This window comes from Lindgomyces ingoldianus (genome assembly GCF_010093535.1).
Source record: "Lindgomyces ingoldianus strain ATCC 200398 unplaced genomic scaffold BDR25scaffold_14, whole genome shotgun sequence".
NCBI classification, from domain to species: Eukaryota; Fungi; Ascomycota; class Dothideomycetes; order Pleosporales; family Lindgomycetaceae; genus Lindgomyces; species Lindgomyces ingoldianus.
This window is the reverse complement of record NW_022985175.1, coordinates 776,124-791,509: the sequence shown is the minus strand read 5'-3', so window position 1 is coordinate 791,509 and position 15,386 is coordinate 776,124. Positions and strand designations below refer to the sequence as shown.

Genomic DNA, 15,386 nt, shown 5'->3' with positions numbered 1-15,386 from the left:
TGCCTGGTGCCTTGGCTTCATGGTTGAGTACACCAATATTACCGATTAGAATATGTTACAAACTACCACGGAACATAAACAAGGTCGATTCAATCAGTTGATCCTCTTACTAGAATTAAGGAGAACGGTAACAGGATGCTGGTTTCTTCTCCAAATCAAGTCCTCGTCACGTTCCGTGGTTGGGTGGGAGGGTACAGTATGAAGACAAGGGCATTGCATGCGATCCCAATCCGAGAAGGCTGACAAGGATTAAGGGTTGCGCTCCCAGGCAGTTCCAGAGTTCCAGACTTGAGGCCAAACAGAATTTTAAATTCCGACAGCCGCGAATATCACAACCTAATTCTGATTTACAAGACCGAGCCATGTCTTCCGTCTCACCGATTGACTCAGCTTGTGACACGCTCCGCCCTTGAGCTCGCCAAGTCGAAGATCACGATCTTCCGCTCAGGCTAGAGCGAGCTCCCCGCTATCCATCTCCGGCCACTTTGCACCGCCATCCGCATCGCGTCCTACCTTACACATGCTCCTCCCAGGCAGCCAAGGTACCACAGCTACACCTTGCTTCACTTTCTTCCGCTTTATTAGCCAACGACGACGTAAAAGCTTCGTCTCCAACAATTCTACCGAGCCACCTCCTGCCCTTCGCAATGGGGCGCTCCTCCATCCCTCCCGCGCTCCTCGAGCTCTCAAGCCCGACCACGCCAGAGAATCAGGTGAATGCGCTGCGGGACCTGAAGAATGAGATTGTTGGACATGATCAGAGGAAAGAGGTGGCGGTTAAACATGGCGTCGTTAAGCCATTGTCGGGGATACTGAGGACAGAGGGGAGGAGAGGGGGAAAGAAGAGGAGAAGTGCTGGGGTAGTAAATGGAGGAGGGGGGAGTCTAGGGCGGGACGGTGGAGTGGGCCTGGGGCCTAGGGCATTTCTGGAGTGGACGATTGAGGATGAGATGAGATTCCAGGCTACGCTTGTGCTGGGGAGTTTGGCAAATGGTGAGTATAGAAGAAGTTAGATACTAGCGTGGATGGCTGATACTTGGATTCTACAGGTGGCCCGGCTTTGGTCTCTCCGCTGCTCGCTGGCAACATTTTCCCCGCGCTACTTGAGGCTCTGATGCCCTGCGAAGTTCCCTCCAAGCTTGTGCTAGCTACATTACGAACGCTTGAACAAATCGCCGATGCGGTTGCCCAGGAGAAGCCAGCAGATGCATCAGATGGGCCTCTGCGGACTTCCCTTTCAAGCTCGATTTCGGAGCAGCTCTACACGAAACCAGTCATGGACAGCTTCGCAGAGATACTCGCACAAACCTCGCAGTCATCTTCGGCACAGCAACAGATCTGGTTCGTCTCAAAGTTGATAATAAAAACATGTCACGAAGAGCATCAGCGGAAGATGTTGCTGGAAGCAGGCATTCTAGACCTCTTAGCGGGGAAGCTCGCCGCCATGGCTTCGGTGGAGGCACAGTCCTTGAGGAACGAGCCCAGAAATCCGACTCGAGATGAGCTGCCTACCATGTACCTCGCCGACATCCTAGAAGCCATCGCGGCCATTATCCAGGGTTCTCACTACAACACAGCGCGATTCCTATACTCTCAGCCCATTCAGCAACAATTTGGATCGCCAAAGGAGAGCACCACCGAATACAATGGATACTCTACTTCACCGCGTGCAACGCCATGGGAGAGACTGATACCTCGCTTGCAGACAATGCAAAACAAATCCGATGCGTACACAAAATCATGGCCAGCTCTTGGGTCTTACACTTCAACAAGCACTAGCGACAGCTATACCCGATTACCAAGCATGGAGTCGCTGCAGCCAACAAGCCGAACTGTCATCACAGATGAATCAGAGAACCCCCTTTTTATATGGCTCATGTTCGCCGCCCGTCGAGGGGAGGGGAGGGCTAGACTGGCAGCCTGTTGGCTTCTGGCGCTATTGAAGAAGTTTGGCGAGAGATGGCCGCTCAACGATCCGTCCAAGATTACACGGGAACGACACTTCGCATACTTGATCATGCCATTGGTTGTGAAGATGATCGAGGGGGCTCATGCAGGATTCAATCAAAGTAAGAAGAACGGCTCATTGAGCCCGCAGGAAAAGCAGGAGGCCAAGTACATATTGGAGCGTGCACCGCTGGTCCTAGCTGAGCTGGTCTCTGGCAACAAGACGCTACAGAATGCGGCCGTCGACGCAAAGATTCTTCCACAATTGTGTCAGATTCTGAAGAAGTCGTTCGATCCAATTACGACGACATCTAAGCCATTATGGTCAGCCAGGTCATCCGCTCTGCAGCCAGCCGACCCGATGATCGACCTAGCTTCATCGACGCTAGGCAGACCAGGCCTGAGTCCTGAGATCCTCCACACCTTTCGGTATCGAGAGAGTGCGTTGCTAGCATTAGCAGCCATGGCGGACACTCAAGACGGACTAAGAAAACTCATCATTGAAATCGGAACGGTTGCTCACATTGTAGATTCATTGATACCTTACTCAGATGCCGCATGTCGTCTTTCTCGGCCTCCAGGCTCGACAACTGCGAAGGACGGAAGCCCTATACCCGTCCTCATTGCGGCGTGTAAAGTTACGAGATCGCTGTCAAGGTCCGTAAGTGTGCTTAGGACAAGTCTAATTGACAATGGGCTTGCGGCTCCTATGCAGGAACTCTTAACACATCCGGATGTCGAAGTGCAGATTGCAGCAACGGATGTTATCACAAATTTGGTACTGGAGGTGTCTCCAGTCCGCCAGGTTAGTGGCATGGAGTCCCTTCGACTTATTTCTCCCTCGCCTATTCGATTTTCCTTCGAAAGGGTTTGGCGAATCGATTTAATTGACGATACTCCGGCGAACCCAAGGTTGTCAGGCGCTAACAAAGTGGCACAGGAAATTATCGATGCGGGAGCTCTGAGGACACTATGCGAGCATTGCCGTTCTGCGAACTTTGAACTCCGTTATGGTAGTCTTTGGGCCCTGAAACACGCTATCCTCAAGCTCAGCTATTCTATGAAAGCGCAATGCCTGGATGAGCTCGGTGTTGGATGGCTTGTGCAGACTCTTAATGGGGAACCAGCAAAGACGTCTATGTCTACACCTCTCGGGATGGGCACACCAAATGCGGCTGGAGAACAAGTCGATATTCTCAACGCCGTCGATAACCCTAACATGGATGTTGACGAAGACACATCGGAGGAGGACGACGAAGATACAATGACAGACAGCATTCCCTCAATGCGTCGTCACCACCGCCCTGGATCTCGCTACACAAGCGCAACCAACATCCGCGACCGTCTCCAGCAGATCAAAAACGACGAACAGGACCTCCGTCTTAGCTCAGAGCGGGACGACATCCGCATGCAAGAACAAGCCCTTGATTTCATCCGCAACTTCATCAATGAAGACAAAGCCTCTGGCGAGATGATCGACCACCTGCTCAAATCTTTCGGCCACAGCCGCTTCTTCGAACTCCTCGACGCTAAAATCCGCCCCAAAGGCTCCTCCACAGCAAACCCACCCCAACCGAACGCTCCGAGCTACTGGAACACCGGCACCCAACGCACCCCCTTCGGCGCCACCTCATCCTCAACTCCAAACCCCTCCCTTGTCCTCTCCCAGCCCGTAAACTGGCCCTCCTACCCCCCAACCGAACTCCTGATCGCCACCCTCTACATCCTCGTGCACCTCGCCAATGGCCGCCCACAACACCGCTCCCTGCTCATCTCCCAAACCACACTCATGTCCCACATCCTCCCGCTACTGACACATCCTCGCCGCGATGTCCGTCTCGCATGTGCCTGGTTCATTCTCAATCTCACCTGGATTGAAGACAACGGCGATTTCAGCGCGAGTCGCGAACGTGCGCTAAGTCTACGGCAATTAGGCTTTGATGAGGGTGTTAAATTGCTGGGGAGGGATGCCGATCAGGATATTAGGGAGAGGGCAAAGGCAGGGATTGATCAGTTGAATAAGTTGCTCGGAGAGGACGGAGGCGGAGGGAGAGGTGGAAGCGCGAGCGTCGCGTATGGTAGTCCTGCGATTGGAGGAGGGGGATTTGGGGGAGATGGGAGTGGGGGGGTGAGTGGGCTGGGGAGAGTCGGGAGTGGGATTGGAAGTTTGCATAGTCATCGAGCTTGGGGACGAGATGGTAATTAATCAGATCTCACGATGGGTACGTGGGTGAGGTCTGCCAGAGGGCCGGGAGGATGTAGAGTTGAAAGCACGCTTGCATTTCCGAGGGGGATATTGACTCTGTAGATTTATATATCACCCACCCCATCTTCTCTTTCTTGTCTTCTCACTTATTAGCATGGATGGCGTATCGGATTGGTCTTGCGTCGATCTCTACACATTCTATCTGCACTGCTTTGGAACGAATATTCTGGAAGGGAAATTCTTGCGTTCTGTACGGATCTCTGGTTCTGGGTTGTAAGATTGACACACACCAGGCACATTCATAGAGCATATACGACAACAAAAACACAGAAGGGCGGTTTTTGAGACCGATTTAGCTTCGTATCTGTATGATTTTGTAGTTTAGCTAATAGCTGCAACGAGAAAGCTCAGTTTCATGAAACATCATACTTGTAATCACAGCTCAGGTAAGAATCACAGTAAACATGACATCTTTAACACACAAGAAAACGTCAAACATCAAACCAACCCCTTCCATTCAGGACCACACGTCTAGCATAGGTAGGAGAGTAGTAGGAGAGAAAAACGGCATCGTTTGCATGCAAGATTGAGAGAGATAAGATTACACAAGGAAGCCATGTCCCTCCAACGACACCCGCTAGCGAAGTGTTCCTCCCCAAGTCCTCCATATTTTTAAGATCTTTTGTACAAAAAAGGGCTTTGGGAGTACCGCCGACGAGTGGTCTTCAAACACATGGCCTGGTTTGTTCTTCACTTTTGCCAGCCACCCACAGCTCATGACTTCTCGAGTTCTGCGAGAATCTTCTCACCCTTGGCCCGTGCCGACTCGAAGTCACCCACCATGTAGAAAGCACCTGAGAAACGTCAGCATTCGAGTTTGGGAATTAGATATCAAGGATCAGCGTACCTTCTGGCAAGTCATCACCCTCGCCATTCATGATAGCCTTGAACGACCTGATAGTGTCCTTAAGGTCGACAAGCTTGCCCTCAATACCCGTGAAGACCTGGGCAACAGTGAAAGGCTGACTCAAGAACCTCTGGAGCTTACGAGCACGCTCGACAGTCAACTTGTCTGCTTCCGACAATTCGTCCATTCCCAAAATGGCAATAATATCTTGGAGCGACTTGTACTCTTGCAACATCTGCTGGACACGGGTGGCGGTCTCGTAGTGGTCGTCACCGACGACACGTGGATCCAACATACGGGACTTGGAGTCGAGAGGGTCGACGGCGGGATAGATACCCAATTCAGAGATACCACGAGACAACACAGTAGTAGCGTCCAAATGGGCGAATGTGGTGGCGGGAGCAGGATCGGTCAAATCGTCAGCGGGGACGTAGACAGCTTGCACGGAGGTAATGGATCCCTTCTGGGTGGTAGTGATACGTTCCTGCATAGCACCCATGTCGACGGCGAGCGTGGGCTGGTAACCGACGGCAGATGGGATACGACCAAGCAAAGCAGACACCTCGGAACCTGCCTGGGTGAATCGGAAAATGTTGTCAATGAAGAGCAACACTATCACACATTAGAATAACTTCCATCGCGGAGTAGGTCGTGTTCCTTACCGTCCTGACCCTCCTCGTCACGGAAATACTCGGCGACGGTCAAACCAGTCAGAGCAACACGAGCACGAGCACCTGGGGGTTCGTTCATCTGACCGAACACTAGGGCGACCTTAGACTCTCCATCGAGCTGAATGACAGAGGTCTCCTGCATTTCGTGGTACAGATCGTTACCCTCACGGGTTCGCTCGCCGACACCTGTGAACACGGAGAAACCACCGTGGGCCTTGGCAATGTTGTTCTGAGATGCTGTTAGCCCATACTCGATCTGCAGGAGGCGCGAACCATACAATCAGCTCCTGAATGAACACAGTCTTGCCGACACCGGCACCTCCGAACAGTCCAATCTTTCCACCACGGGCGTAGGGAGCCAACAGGTCGACGACCTTGATACCGGTAACCAGCACCTCGGCACTCGTAGATTGCTCGGTGAACTCTGGGGGGTCGGCGTGGATGGGAAGCTTCTTGGTGTGCTTAATGGGACCTCGCTCATCAATGGGGTCACCGGTGACGTTCATGATACGGCCAAGAGTTCCAGGGCCGACGGGAATCATGATGGGGGAGCCAGTGTCGGTAGCGATTGATCCTCGGACGAGACCCTCGGTACCTAGATCCATCACCGTCAGCGTGGTTCATCGCCCAATTGAGGAGATGCATCAACCTACCGTCCATGGCAATACACCTGACGACATTCTCACCCAAATGTTGCTGTGATTGATTAGAGACTGTTTCCAGCTGTCCGATGCTTGGCATTCTTACCGCGACCTCCAGAACCAGCTTCTGGCCACCATTGTCGGTCGTCAAGGCATTGAGAATGGGAGGGAGCTGCTCCGTGTCGAACTTGACTGCAATTGGTTGTCAGCGCCAATTTTCGCGATACGATTTTCGTGAGGCTCTGGCAGAGTTCCCATAGCCGGGGGAGCAAGAAAACTTTTTCGCATACCATCGACGACGGCACCGATGACCTGATGGATCTTGCCATCCTTCGCCGCATCAGTACTTGCGAACCGAGCCGACAGCGCCGGGGCGAAGTTCTTCTTGATGGGCTGGAAGGCACGCTGGACCGTGGCTGGTCGGCGGAAGGACGCTCGGAGCGACCGCTGGAAGCCGCTGTTTTCATCGAATTAGGGCCTTGTGCATCATCAATTGGCTTCCCCGGGGCTGTTACTTACCTCTTGAGCATTGTGAAAGATGTGCGAGGCGGTAGTGGCGGGAGTGGAGAGGGTGGTGATGGAGGTGGAAGAGCTCTGTGAAGAAGTTCGCCGGGGCAGTTGGGAGGTCCACGGCAAGAGCTAGGAGCTAGGCCTGGAAAGGCTTAGCGCTCCATTTATCCCGCAGCTCCAGCAATGACACCAGGCCGTGGACTTCACTTCTACACGTTCTCACCTCCCATGGGAAAATTATCGGGGAAAGATGTAGCCGACCAGGTCCCTTGCTAGAACTAGGAAGGCCATCAACAGGATGCAAACTTCTGTCCTCAATCACCCCTCATGTGTCACGTAAGTGATCGAGACGCCGTAAACAGTTGGTATTCATTCACGCGGACCTTCGGTCAAATTAATTCCCCATGTCTAGTGGATGAAGGCTTTGCACCCTCAAGAGAAGTCGTTACAATACAGATACCTCAAATATTTCCAGATTCACGCATCCGTAGCGGCTAACATGCAATCCACAAACACACACATTCCTACAAAGTGCTTTCGAGCGCGAGGACCTAGAACAGATTAGCGGGAATTTGGGTAACAGCAGTGAGGGCATCTTACAATGGCGGTCCGGCTTGGGATATAGACTTGCAGGAAATTCTTCCTATTATTCCATGTGAAGGGCGTCGTGAAGAACCTTGTGGTCTCATCAACGTTTCCATGACCTCCAAAGTCTTTGCTGTCTGTGCTGATGACAATCCTGTAGGTGCCTTCCTGCTCAACACCCACACGATAGTCAGTGAAGCTGCTCTGGGGGTGAAAGTTGAAGATCCACAAGAGCCCTGCCCGTTCGAACACAATCACCTTATCGCCGTCATGCTTCAAGCTCACGTATGCTTGCGGAGAATGCAGCCAGCCATACTTCTCTTCAGTCCACTGCATCTTACTATCAAACTCATTGAGGAATCGGTATCGGAGCAATTGATCATCCACAAGGTTGAACTGTCTTCGGGCGTAATGGAAGCTGTTGTTGTTTCCTTCGCGAGGGAAGTCGAGCCATTCGGGGTGTCCAAACTCGTTGCCTTCAAAGTTCAGATATCCTTCACCACCCAGCCCATGTGTGATGAGACGGATCATCTTGTGAAGCGACAGACCTCGATCGATGACCGGCGTTAGCTCACTGAGGACAGACATATTTGTGTACATCTGGGCATCGCAGAGCCAGAAAAGGAGGGACTTGTCTCCGACAAGACTATCTTGCATTAGCTTAATAGCACTTAGTAGGGAGGCGAACTTACGCTTGGTCGTGGCTCTCCGCATACGCGATTGTCTTCTCACCATGCCGACGATTGGTCAGGGTGAAGGTGAGGTTAGCCATGTCCCAGTCGATGTCTTGCTTCTCCTTAAGCCACTTGATGTACAGGTCAGGAATCGCCATAGCAAGCCTGTAGTCAAATCCAATGCCACCAAGCGACAAGGCCACGCACAGGCCAGGCATGCCCGACACATCCTCTGCAATGGTAATGACGTCAGGGTACAGCTCATGAAGCAGCTCGTTAGCGAGCATGAGATACACCACGCCTTCCTCGTCAACGGCAGGACCGAAGTACTCGTGATAGCCACCGGAGAAACCACTAGAAAATGTAAGCGAGCGCAGGCGGGTTTCAAAGACGATTACTTACGTTCCAATACCATGGTGGGAGTAGAGCATGCTAGTCACGCCATCAAATCTGAAGCCGTCGAACTGGTACTCATCCATCCAGAAGCGGAGATTGCTGAGTAGAAATCGCAGCACTTCATGGTGGCCGTAGTTGAACAGCCGACTATCCCAGAGCTCATGGCGACCCTTTGCACCCTCATGGAAGTACAGGTGGTCGCTACCGTCGAACATGTTCAGCCCATCGAGGACATTCTTGGAGGCGTGGCTGTGCACTACATCCAGTAGGACCGTGATGCCCATTCCATGGGCTGTGTCAATGAGCTCCTTCAAGTCGTCTGGGAAGCCGTACCGACTACTTGCAGCAAAGAAGCTGTTGATCTGGTATCCGAAGCTGGCATAGTACGCATGCTCCATGATTGCCATCAACTGAATGACATTGTATCCTAGATGCTTGATTCGAGGGAGTACGTTCTCGGTGAATTCCTTGTATGTCGCCACTTTCGGATCGGGGGACGATATTCCGACATGGGCTTCATAAATTCGAGCGCTTTGGGGCTTAGACGGCTTCTTATTCTTAAAGATATACTTCGATTCTTTTGGAGGATTCCAGAAGCGGGCATCGTAAACAGGAGAGATGTTGAGGTCTTGGGTGACTCGTGTGATCCAAGCGGGTATGCGCTCCTGACGCGCATGGTCATTAGGGACGACGAGGGAGATCTTCACGAATGCTGTCAGCTAAAAATTAACTCGCTGTCCGCTGACAAACACACCTTGAGCTTCGAGTCATGGGGTATCGTTGACTGGCCGTCCTTGCCTGGCACAGTCACTTCGAAAACACCAAAGTTATCTTTCGTCATGGGAGTTGCATCCCTGTCCCAGTTGTTGAAGTCTCCTATCAGATATGCTCTGAGTGCATTTGGGGCCCACTCTCGATATACGACATCGCCGTTTTCCTTGACGTTGAAACCAAACTTCTCGAAGCCCTGTGCCGGTTTGGTCAGCGATCATGTTGAGCGGAGTAGCCCGAAGTGCATTCTTACTCTTGAAAACTTCTCTAATCCACCTTCAGTATCCTGGATCGTCTTCAGCCATTCCTGGGCTTTGGCGTATCGAGTGCGGAGGCCGTCCTTGAAAGGGGAGAGCCACGGATCCAGCTGGACGATGCCTGTGCAAGAAGAAGTCAGCCAATTGGGGGATTTCCCGATCTCAGAATGGGCATACCAGTGCCATCGTTAGCAACATTCCCAGCGGGATTCTCGGTGATGGAATTCCCAGACGCGTTGTTGAGGGCCATGGCTTGAGATTGGGATGGGAAGGGTTGACGGCAGACGCAGCTTTAAGTTTGCTCTCAGGCGAACCCTTCGTATCAGGATTTGGGCGCAGGCGGCACGGGATTTAGCAAATCGTAGCAGACAACTTTCGAGTGTGTTTATATGGCAGAAAACATTGCGGGGCCTAACCCCTTTGCTGCACGTTGCGACAGACTTCTCCTCAACCAAAGAATCACCCATGTCAGAAAGCTGCTCAACGTCATAGCGCGCTATCGGGATGAGGCATCGCGCGTCAAGCCACCACTCCGCGCCACCTAGACTGGCCTCAATCGCCGCACAGCAGGCACTTGACCGCCGCGAGCCGCGCTGGCTAATGGCAGGGTTACGGGACGTTTTTATACGCTCCAGCAACTGTCAGGAACCTCGCCTGCTGCCTCAGGAGAGTCATGGAGCTAGACACGCTGAGCCAGAAATACGAGCCTCCAGATTGAGGCTTTCCGTTCAGAACAGCTTCTTATCGGGCCGGACGGTGCCCCGCTGTCCGCCGTCTGCGCCAAGCAATCGAGATGTGGAGTGTCGTACTTGCCTCCACCACCCTCCGCTCCTGCGCTATTCGCCGTCGTAGCTTCCCGTCCCACTGTCGCACCTTCCGGAGCCTCCCTACTGAGATATGAGAAGAGCCGTCACTTCCTCACTCGGCTCGCCATGAACACGCAGACGCTCATTATCTCTGTCTCCCCGCAGGCGCGGACCTCGTACCTTGCGCTTGCCAGCATCGGCCGGCGCTCGTTGTCCACGACAGCTTCGCAGCAGTCGTCCGGTCAGTATCATCGCTCTGACTTCATGGGTCAGGGTTTTACTGGAATATACGAGCCCGGTCAGCCGACAAAGGGTCCATTGGGAGGCGCAAGCATCGTGGGTGCGCCCCGGGTTACTCCCAAGGCACTGAAACACCATTTGGACCAGTTTGTCGTCGGCCAGGAGCGCGCAAAGAAAGTGCTGAGCGTAGCTGTCTACAACCACTACCAGAGGATACAGGAGCTCCAGAGACAGGAAGATGAGCAGCTTGAGCTTGAGGCGCAGGAGCAGCGCAGGGAGATGAGCCATCGACATCCTGTAGAAGGTAGCCCTATTTTCACTCTTCTTCGTGTATCAGTCCCATTGCTTTTTGCTTTACCGTCCACGTGAGGGTCACTGAGTTGAAGCAGATGAGTTTCCGGGCCAGCAACCAGCCTTGAAAGTGAATCCTCCCCAATCTCCATCACAGACACCTCCTGTTTCCAATTCCTCGCTAGAAACTCCGCCAATACTAGACTGCACTCCCTTACAAATTGAGAAATCCAATGTCCTCCTTCTTGGGCCTTCAGGGGTGGGGAAGACGCTCATGGCCAAGACTCTCGCTCGTGTCTTGGACGTGCCCTTCAGCATGTCGGATTGCACACCTTTCACCCAGGCTGGATATATTGGCGAAGACGCCGAAATGTGCGTTCAAAGGCTCCTCGCTGCCGCTAACTACGATGTGACTGCTGCAGAGCAAGGCATCATCTGCCTTGATGAGATCGACAAGATTGCCACAGCAAAGGTCGCACATGGCAAAGATGTCAGTGGAGAGGGTGTGCAGCAAGCACTACTGAAGATCATCGAAGGCACGACATTGCAGATTCAGGCGAAACCAGAGAGGGGAGGTAGTGGTCGAAGCCCTGGGAGCGTGCCTGGAAACACGGGCGGATTCCCCTCAAGCAACCCATTAGATGGGCCGAGAGGTCCTGGATCAGGTGCCGGTCCTCCGAACCTACCTGGCAGCAAAGGTGAGGTATTCAATGTCCGCACGGACAACATTCTCTTCATATGCACTGGTGCATTCGTCGGGCTCCACAGGATGATTCTAGACCGGATATCGAAAGGAAGCATTGGGTTCGGAGCTCCAGTCCGAGCCTCCAACCCGGAGTCGGGGGCACACGAGACGATGTTAAAAGGCGAGGATGCTCTTTTCAAGAAGCATTTACCATTCTTTGTCTTCCCTGAACAACCAGCTCCTTCTAACCCCTTCGCTCCCCAACAATCAAAATCCCAACAGCAAACATACAACACCCTAGATCTAGTCGAACCCTCAGACTTGCAAAGGTACGGCATGATTCCCGAACTTGTCGGTCGTATACCAATCTCCTGTGCTCTATCCGCGCTCGACGAGGAAGCACTAGTCCGTGTTCTCACGGAACCAAGAAACAGTCTACTTAGGCAATACGAGCAGCTCTTCCAGCTTTCAGGTATTGAACTCCGCTTTACAAGTGGCGCGCTTCGGGAAGTGGCGAAAAGCGCTGGCGGCATGGGAACTGGAGCTCGTGGGCTTCGAACAGTGCTTGAACGGCTGCTTGGCGAAAGCATGTTCGAAACTCCTGGTGAGATTTCCTCCGCTCTTCCAGTTTCCTCTACACCGAAGCTGACATAAATGCAAGGCTCCCACATCAAACACATTCTCATAACCCAAGATGTCGCCACACTCAAATCCGCACCTCTGTACTTCCATCGCGGACAATCTCATAACTTCCACGCCACCATTGCCCAGGAAGAAGAAAAGTGGGAAGTCGAGCTAACGACAAAAGAGACGCCGTCAGGGGCCAACAGTTTTGAGGAGTATAGGAGGAAAGGACTAGTCGCTGGAGCCGGTGGGTTTATGTGATAATCCCTTGCTCTAATAAATGCACACCTACTCTCTCCCGATTCCTGTGCGAGGAGATTCTTGGAGCTACTGTGACCAGCTAGTGTGGTGGTGGATAAAACTTCAAATTTCTAAGTTGTATACATAAATATATAGCTATAAGTGTTATATATGTATTAAACTTTTTGGCTAGATCAAGATCATGATGACGGTGTTAGTTTTTAATGGCAGAAGGCTTGCGCCAGTCGCTGTATCTTGACATCTGGCGAGGATCATATGATGAGGTATGAGAACTTTGTACAGCGTGTTAATGCTTTTAGTAGAACGTCACGAGGATCTATCCATAAATAGACAAGCCCCTTCATCCTCTAAGCCCTCTACTAAATTCTAGAGAGGGATCAGACAGTTCCAATATTTCCTGTTTATACTCGGTGCTAAGGGCTGATATTCTGCATTCTGTGCATTTTCTGCTTCTTCTTTAGCTGCGTTCTTATCTGATTAGTTCTTATATTCTGAATTGCTATGCTGTTTGTACGTAAAGTATATACATCTACTTTTTACTACAGCAATTTGAGGTGTATACTTCTTAGACACCCACTCTCTCCCTATCTACACCTAGTCACATTATACGTACTATACTCATTATTCTTAAGCTAGAGTTTTGGTGCTCCAACTACATATCATATCATATAAATGAACATAACATTAAGATTACTAGGTGTGGATGAAAGCTCCAGCTAGACAGAGACGCCAAACATCGCCTAGATCTAGACCTTTGGGAAACTTTCTAACTATAGTATATGTGCTTGGCGCTGAAATAACTGTTTCCCCGCAGAGATGAAGCAAAATTCTTCCGTTGGATGGGGGTGTGCACATGAACGAATATAGAGACCAGTTTCAGAACAATATGGAGTGATTGATGGACTTAGATAGCTCTGAAGAGAACTAGCAATCACTTGTGAATGTTTATAGACTGAGCTAACTAATGGGTATGAGGAAGGGTGAACTAGGCGATAGTCTTCATAATGGATGCATTACCACATGTCAATTCAGCGCGATTAGAGCAACGAGAAATAGTTTTTCGCGTTGGTGACAAAAAAAAAATAGACAGCTGGTTGAATTGTTAGTAGTCCTCAATGATCATATCACAAAGCCACAGAGTCCAGGAAAGTAGTTTCAAGAATCAAATATATACAATACACAAGTGCATGTATAAAACTAAATTATGATTACAAATATCTCTTCTTAGTAAATGTCTCCTTTCCCTGATACCAATGCCGTGGTATTAATGCAGAGTAGTCGAAGCCATGCCCAGTCGTAGAAACAAAGTTCCCTCTTTTAGCTGGGGAGGCATGATATCGTCTCATGCCGGTCGCTAGAAGTGTTTACATGCCGAAGCCGAGCATGGCGAGGCCGGCAATGACACCGAAACCCATGACCTTGCCGGCACTCATCGTGCTAGCAGCACCAGTGAACTGAGCGGGCCTTGAGGCGGTGGTGGTAGCGTTGACCCTGATGCTGGAGGAAGCGGCGGCGGAAGTAGTGGCCCTGATTGATGAGGTGGCGGCGGCGGAGGTAGTCGCAGGCCTGGAAGTGCTGACGACGACGACGACCGAGGACGATGAAGAGGGACGGATGGTGCTAGAGAGAGGGATGGTGGAGTTCGCTGGGCGGGAGGAGCTGCTGACAACTACCACGGGGGTGGAGGAGGCGGAAGATGGTTTGGGGGTGGTGCTCGCCGAAATAACGGGGACGGAGGATGAGACACCGGGATAGAATTGACGGGCAACGTGGGCGGCCATTTCTGCTGGTTGAGTTGGAAGTGGTTGGAGAAGGCGGAGCTGGAGTTGGTTGAAAGAAGAAGCTCGTCTGGGATGAGGATTGAAGGATGAGTGATGCAGGTGCCTGAGTGTTGAGTTGCTGTGAAGAGGAAAAATGGATAGGGTGAGTGCAAGTGATATAAATACTGATTCTCTTATCTATTTGGTGACTGAGTTCCCCTATTCCAAGCCTCTTTCTTAGAAGATCGGTGGGATGTCACTGCGGCGTCGAGCCAATATCGGATCTGCTGCTCCGGGTGAAGGCCTTGCTGTCATCACAGCACGGAAGATTGTCGTGCTTCGTCTAAAGGCAGGTGGCATACATGGCTGGCGAACCGCTCGCTCGCCAAAGCCAAGGCTGCATAAGTATGGTGACCTATGATACTATCTGTTGAGATTCTGGACAGTGGGTTAAAAAGCAAATTGTGGGCGGAACCTGCGCTTGTAAATTCCATCTATTGCATCTTGCAGCGTATGGTGTAATGTGACAGGGTCTGAAATCTGATAAACGTTCGACTCCTCTCAACTCTCACCTTTAATCCAGCTGTACGCTGAAGATACCGAAAAGCTCGAATTGATGATTCGTCGTCAGGGTGAATATGCAGTATTTCCACTGACCTCGCTTTTGGACTTATGTGGTGTACACAAGAATCCAATGACGATGAACGTTCATAGCTAGACAGTATTCAGGCGAATATTTAGCATACAGCTGAAAGATCCTTATTGTGTCGCTTTGTCTTGGTAGCTGGTCAGTCCTGTCTGGCCTGGCACCTTCGATAGCTGAATGAGCGTGTCGAGTAGGCCAAGCCAATGGAGCGATGTACCGGAAGGGGCTTGCTCCAGTAAGAAGTGGACAGCTTCTTGAAAAAGTCCGTGTTCTAGCCGAGGAACTTGTGGTTCAAAGCAGCGATTGGTGTCGATATAGTAGGCCAAGAACACTGCGAGCGACTGTTCTGTCCTTCGTACCTGGAAGGCGTATTGCCCAGACCTGTGCCTGCTTTCTCACGCATTCTCCTCCCCAGACTTTCGGGTGGCTGTTGATGTTAGCGAAGGCAATAAGCAACTATGGTGAGCAACATGTCACCGGAGAAAGACGTGAGGTCTAAGAAATCTCC

General features: G+C 51.5%; 5 protein-coding genes across 5 annotated transcripts; 2 read left to right on the top strand and 3 right to left on the bottom strand.

Annotated features, from left to right (window-relative positions):
- Positions 1-647: 647 nt before the first annotated feature.
- Positions 648-4,743, top strand: BDR25DRAFT_313966 (ARM repeat-containing protein; the record flags this gene model as incomplete). The annotated part of the gene is made up of 4 exons (XM_033691416.1): positions 648-993; positions 1,050-4,075; positions 4,307-4,426; positions 4,600-4,743. The coding sequence occupies 4 exons, from the start codon at positions 648-650 to the stop codon at positions 4,741-4,743; spliced, it is 3,636 nt and encodes a 1,211-aa protein (XP_033548220.1).
- Positions 4,568-6,938, bottom strand: BDR25DRAFT_260890 (ATP synthase F1, beta subunit). Its single transcript, XM_033686674.1, has 8 exons — positions 6,892-6,938; positions 6,663-6,829; positions 6,479-6,564; positions 6,385-6,427; positions 6,010-6,326; positions 5,723-5,960; positions 5,061-5,672; positions 4,568-5,007 (listed from the first exon to the last, which is right to left on the bottom strand). The coding sequence occupies exons 1-8, from the start codon at positions 6,900-6,902 to the stop codon at positions 4,928-4,930; spliced, it is 1,554 nt and encodes a 517-aa protein (XP_033548219.1). The 5' UTR covers positions 6,903-6,938; the 3' UTR covers positions 4,568-4,927.
- A 308-nt stretch (positions 6,939-7,246) lies between these two features.
- BDR25DRAFT_333996 (glycoside hydrolase) lies at positions 7,247-10,009 on the bottom strand. The gene is made up of 7 exons (XM_033692895.1): positions 9,743-10,009; positions 9,562-9,686; positions 9,292-9,504; positions 8,544-9,238; positions 8,160-8,495; positions 7,483-8,113; positions 7,247-7,433 (listed from the first exon to the last, which is right to left on the bottom strand). The coding sequence occupies exons 1-7, from the start codon at positions 9,813-9,815 to the stop codon at positions 7,407-7,409; spliced, it is 2,100 nt and encodes a 699-aa protein (XP_033548218.1). The 5' UTR covers positions 9,816-10,009; the 3' UTR covers positions 7,247-7,406.
- A 387-nt stretch (positions 10,010-10,396) lies between these two features.
- BDR25DRAFT_285935 (ClpX, ATPase regulatory subunit) lies at positions 10,397-12,639 on the top strand. The gene is made up of 3 exons (XM_033688214.1): positions 10,397-10,915; positions 11,001-12,191; positions 12,249-12,639. Exons 1-3 carry the CDS (start codon positions 10,498-10,500, stop codon positions 12,470-12,472), a joined length of 1,833 nt encoding a protein of 610 aa, XP_033548217.1. The 5' UTR covers positions 10,397-10,497; the 3' UTR covers positions 12,473-12,639.
- Positions 12,640-13,692: 1,053 nt separating this feature from the next.
- Positions 13,693-14,399, bottom strand: BDR25DRAFT_26296 (uncharacterized protein). Its single transcript, XM_033686793.1, has one exon. The coding sequence runs from the start codon at positions 14,251-14,253 to the stop codon at positions 13,837-13,839; it is 417 nt and encodes a 138-aa protein (XP_033548216.1). The 5' UTR covers positions 14,254-14,399; the 3' UTR covers positions 13,693-13,836.
- Positions 14,400-15,386: the final 987 nt, after the last annotated feature.

What these genes read in the sequence shown, in the direction of transcription:
- BDR25DRAFT_260890 (XM_033686674.1), bottom strand. An exon ending in CATCGGTGCCGTCGTCGATG is followed by an intron (nt 6,565 to 6,662) that starts GTATGCGAAAAA and finishes AACCAATTGCAG; the next exon opens with TCAAGTTCGACACGGAGCAG. An exon ending in TGACGAGGAGGGTCAGGACG is followed by an intron (nt 5,673 to 5,722) that starts GTAAGGAACACG and finishes AATGTGTGATAG; the next exon opens with TGTTGCTCTTCATTGACAAC.
- BDR25DRAFT_333996 (XM_033692895.1), bottom strand. Translation starts at nt 9,815, where the DNA reads ATGGCCCTCAACAACGCGTCTGGGAATTCCATCACCGAGAATCCCGCT. An exon ending in GATTAGAGAAGTTTTCAAGA is followed by an intron (nt 9,505 to 9,561) that starts GTAAGAATGCAC and finishes AAACCGGCACAG; the next exon opens with GGCTTCGAGAAGTTTGGTTT. An exon ending in GCGGAGAGCCACGACCAAGC is followed by an intron (nt 8,114 to 8,159) that starts GTAAGTTCGCCT and finishes AATGCAAGATAG; the next exon opens with TCTTGTCGGAGACAAGTCCC.
- BDR25DRAFT_285935 (XM_033688214.1), top strand. Translation starts at nt 10,498, where the DNA reads ATGAACACGCAGACGCTCATTATCTCTGTCTCCCCGCAGGCGCGGACC. An exon ending in CCATCGACATCCTGTAGAAG is followed by an intron (nt 10,916 to 11,000) that starts GTAGCCCTATTT and finishes GAGTTGAAGCAG; the next exon opens with ATGAGTTTCCGGGCCAGCAA. An exon ending in AAGCATGTTCGAAACTCCTG is followed by an intron (nt 12,192 to 12,248) that starts GTGAGATTTCCT and finishes CATAAATGCAAG; the next exon opens with GCTCCCACATCAAACACATT.
- BDR25DRAFT_26296 (XM_033686793.1), bottom strand. Translation starts at nt 14,253, where the DNA reads ATGGCCGCCCACGTTGCCCGTCAATTCTATCCCGGTGTCTCATCCTCC.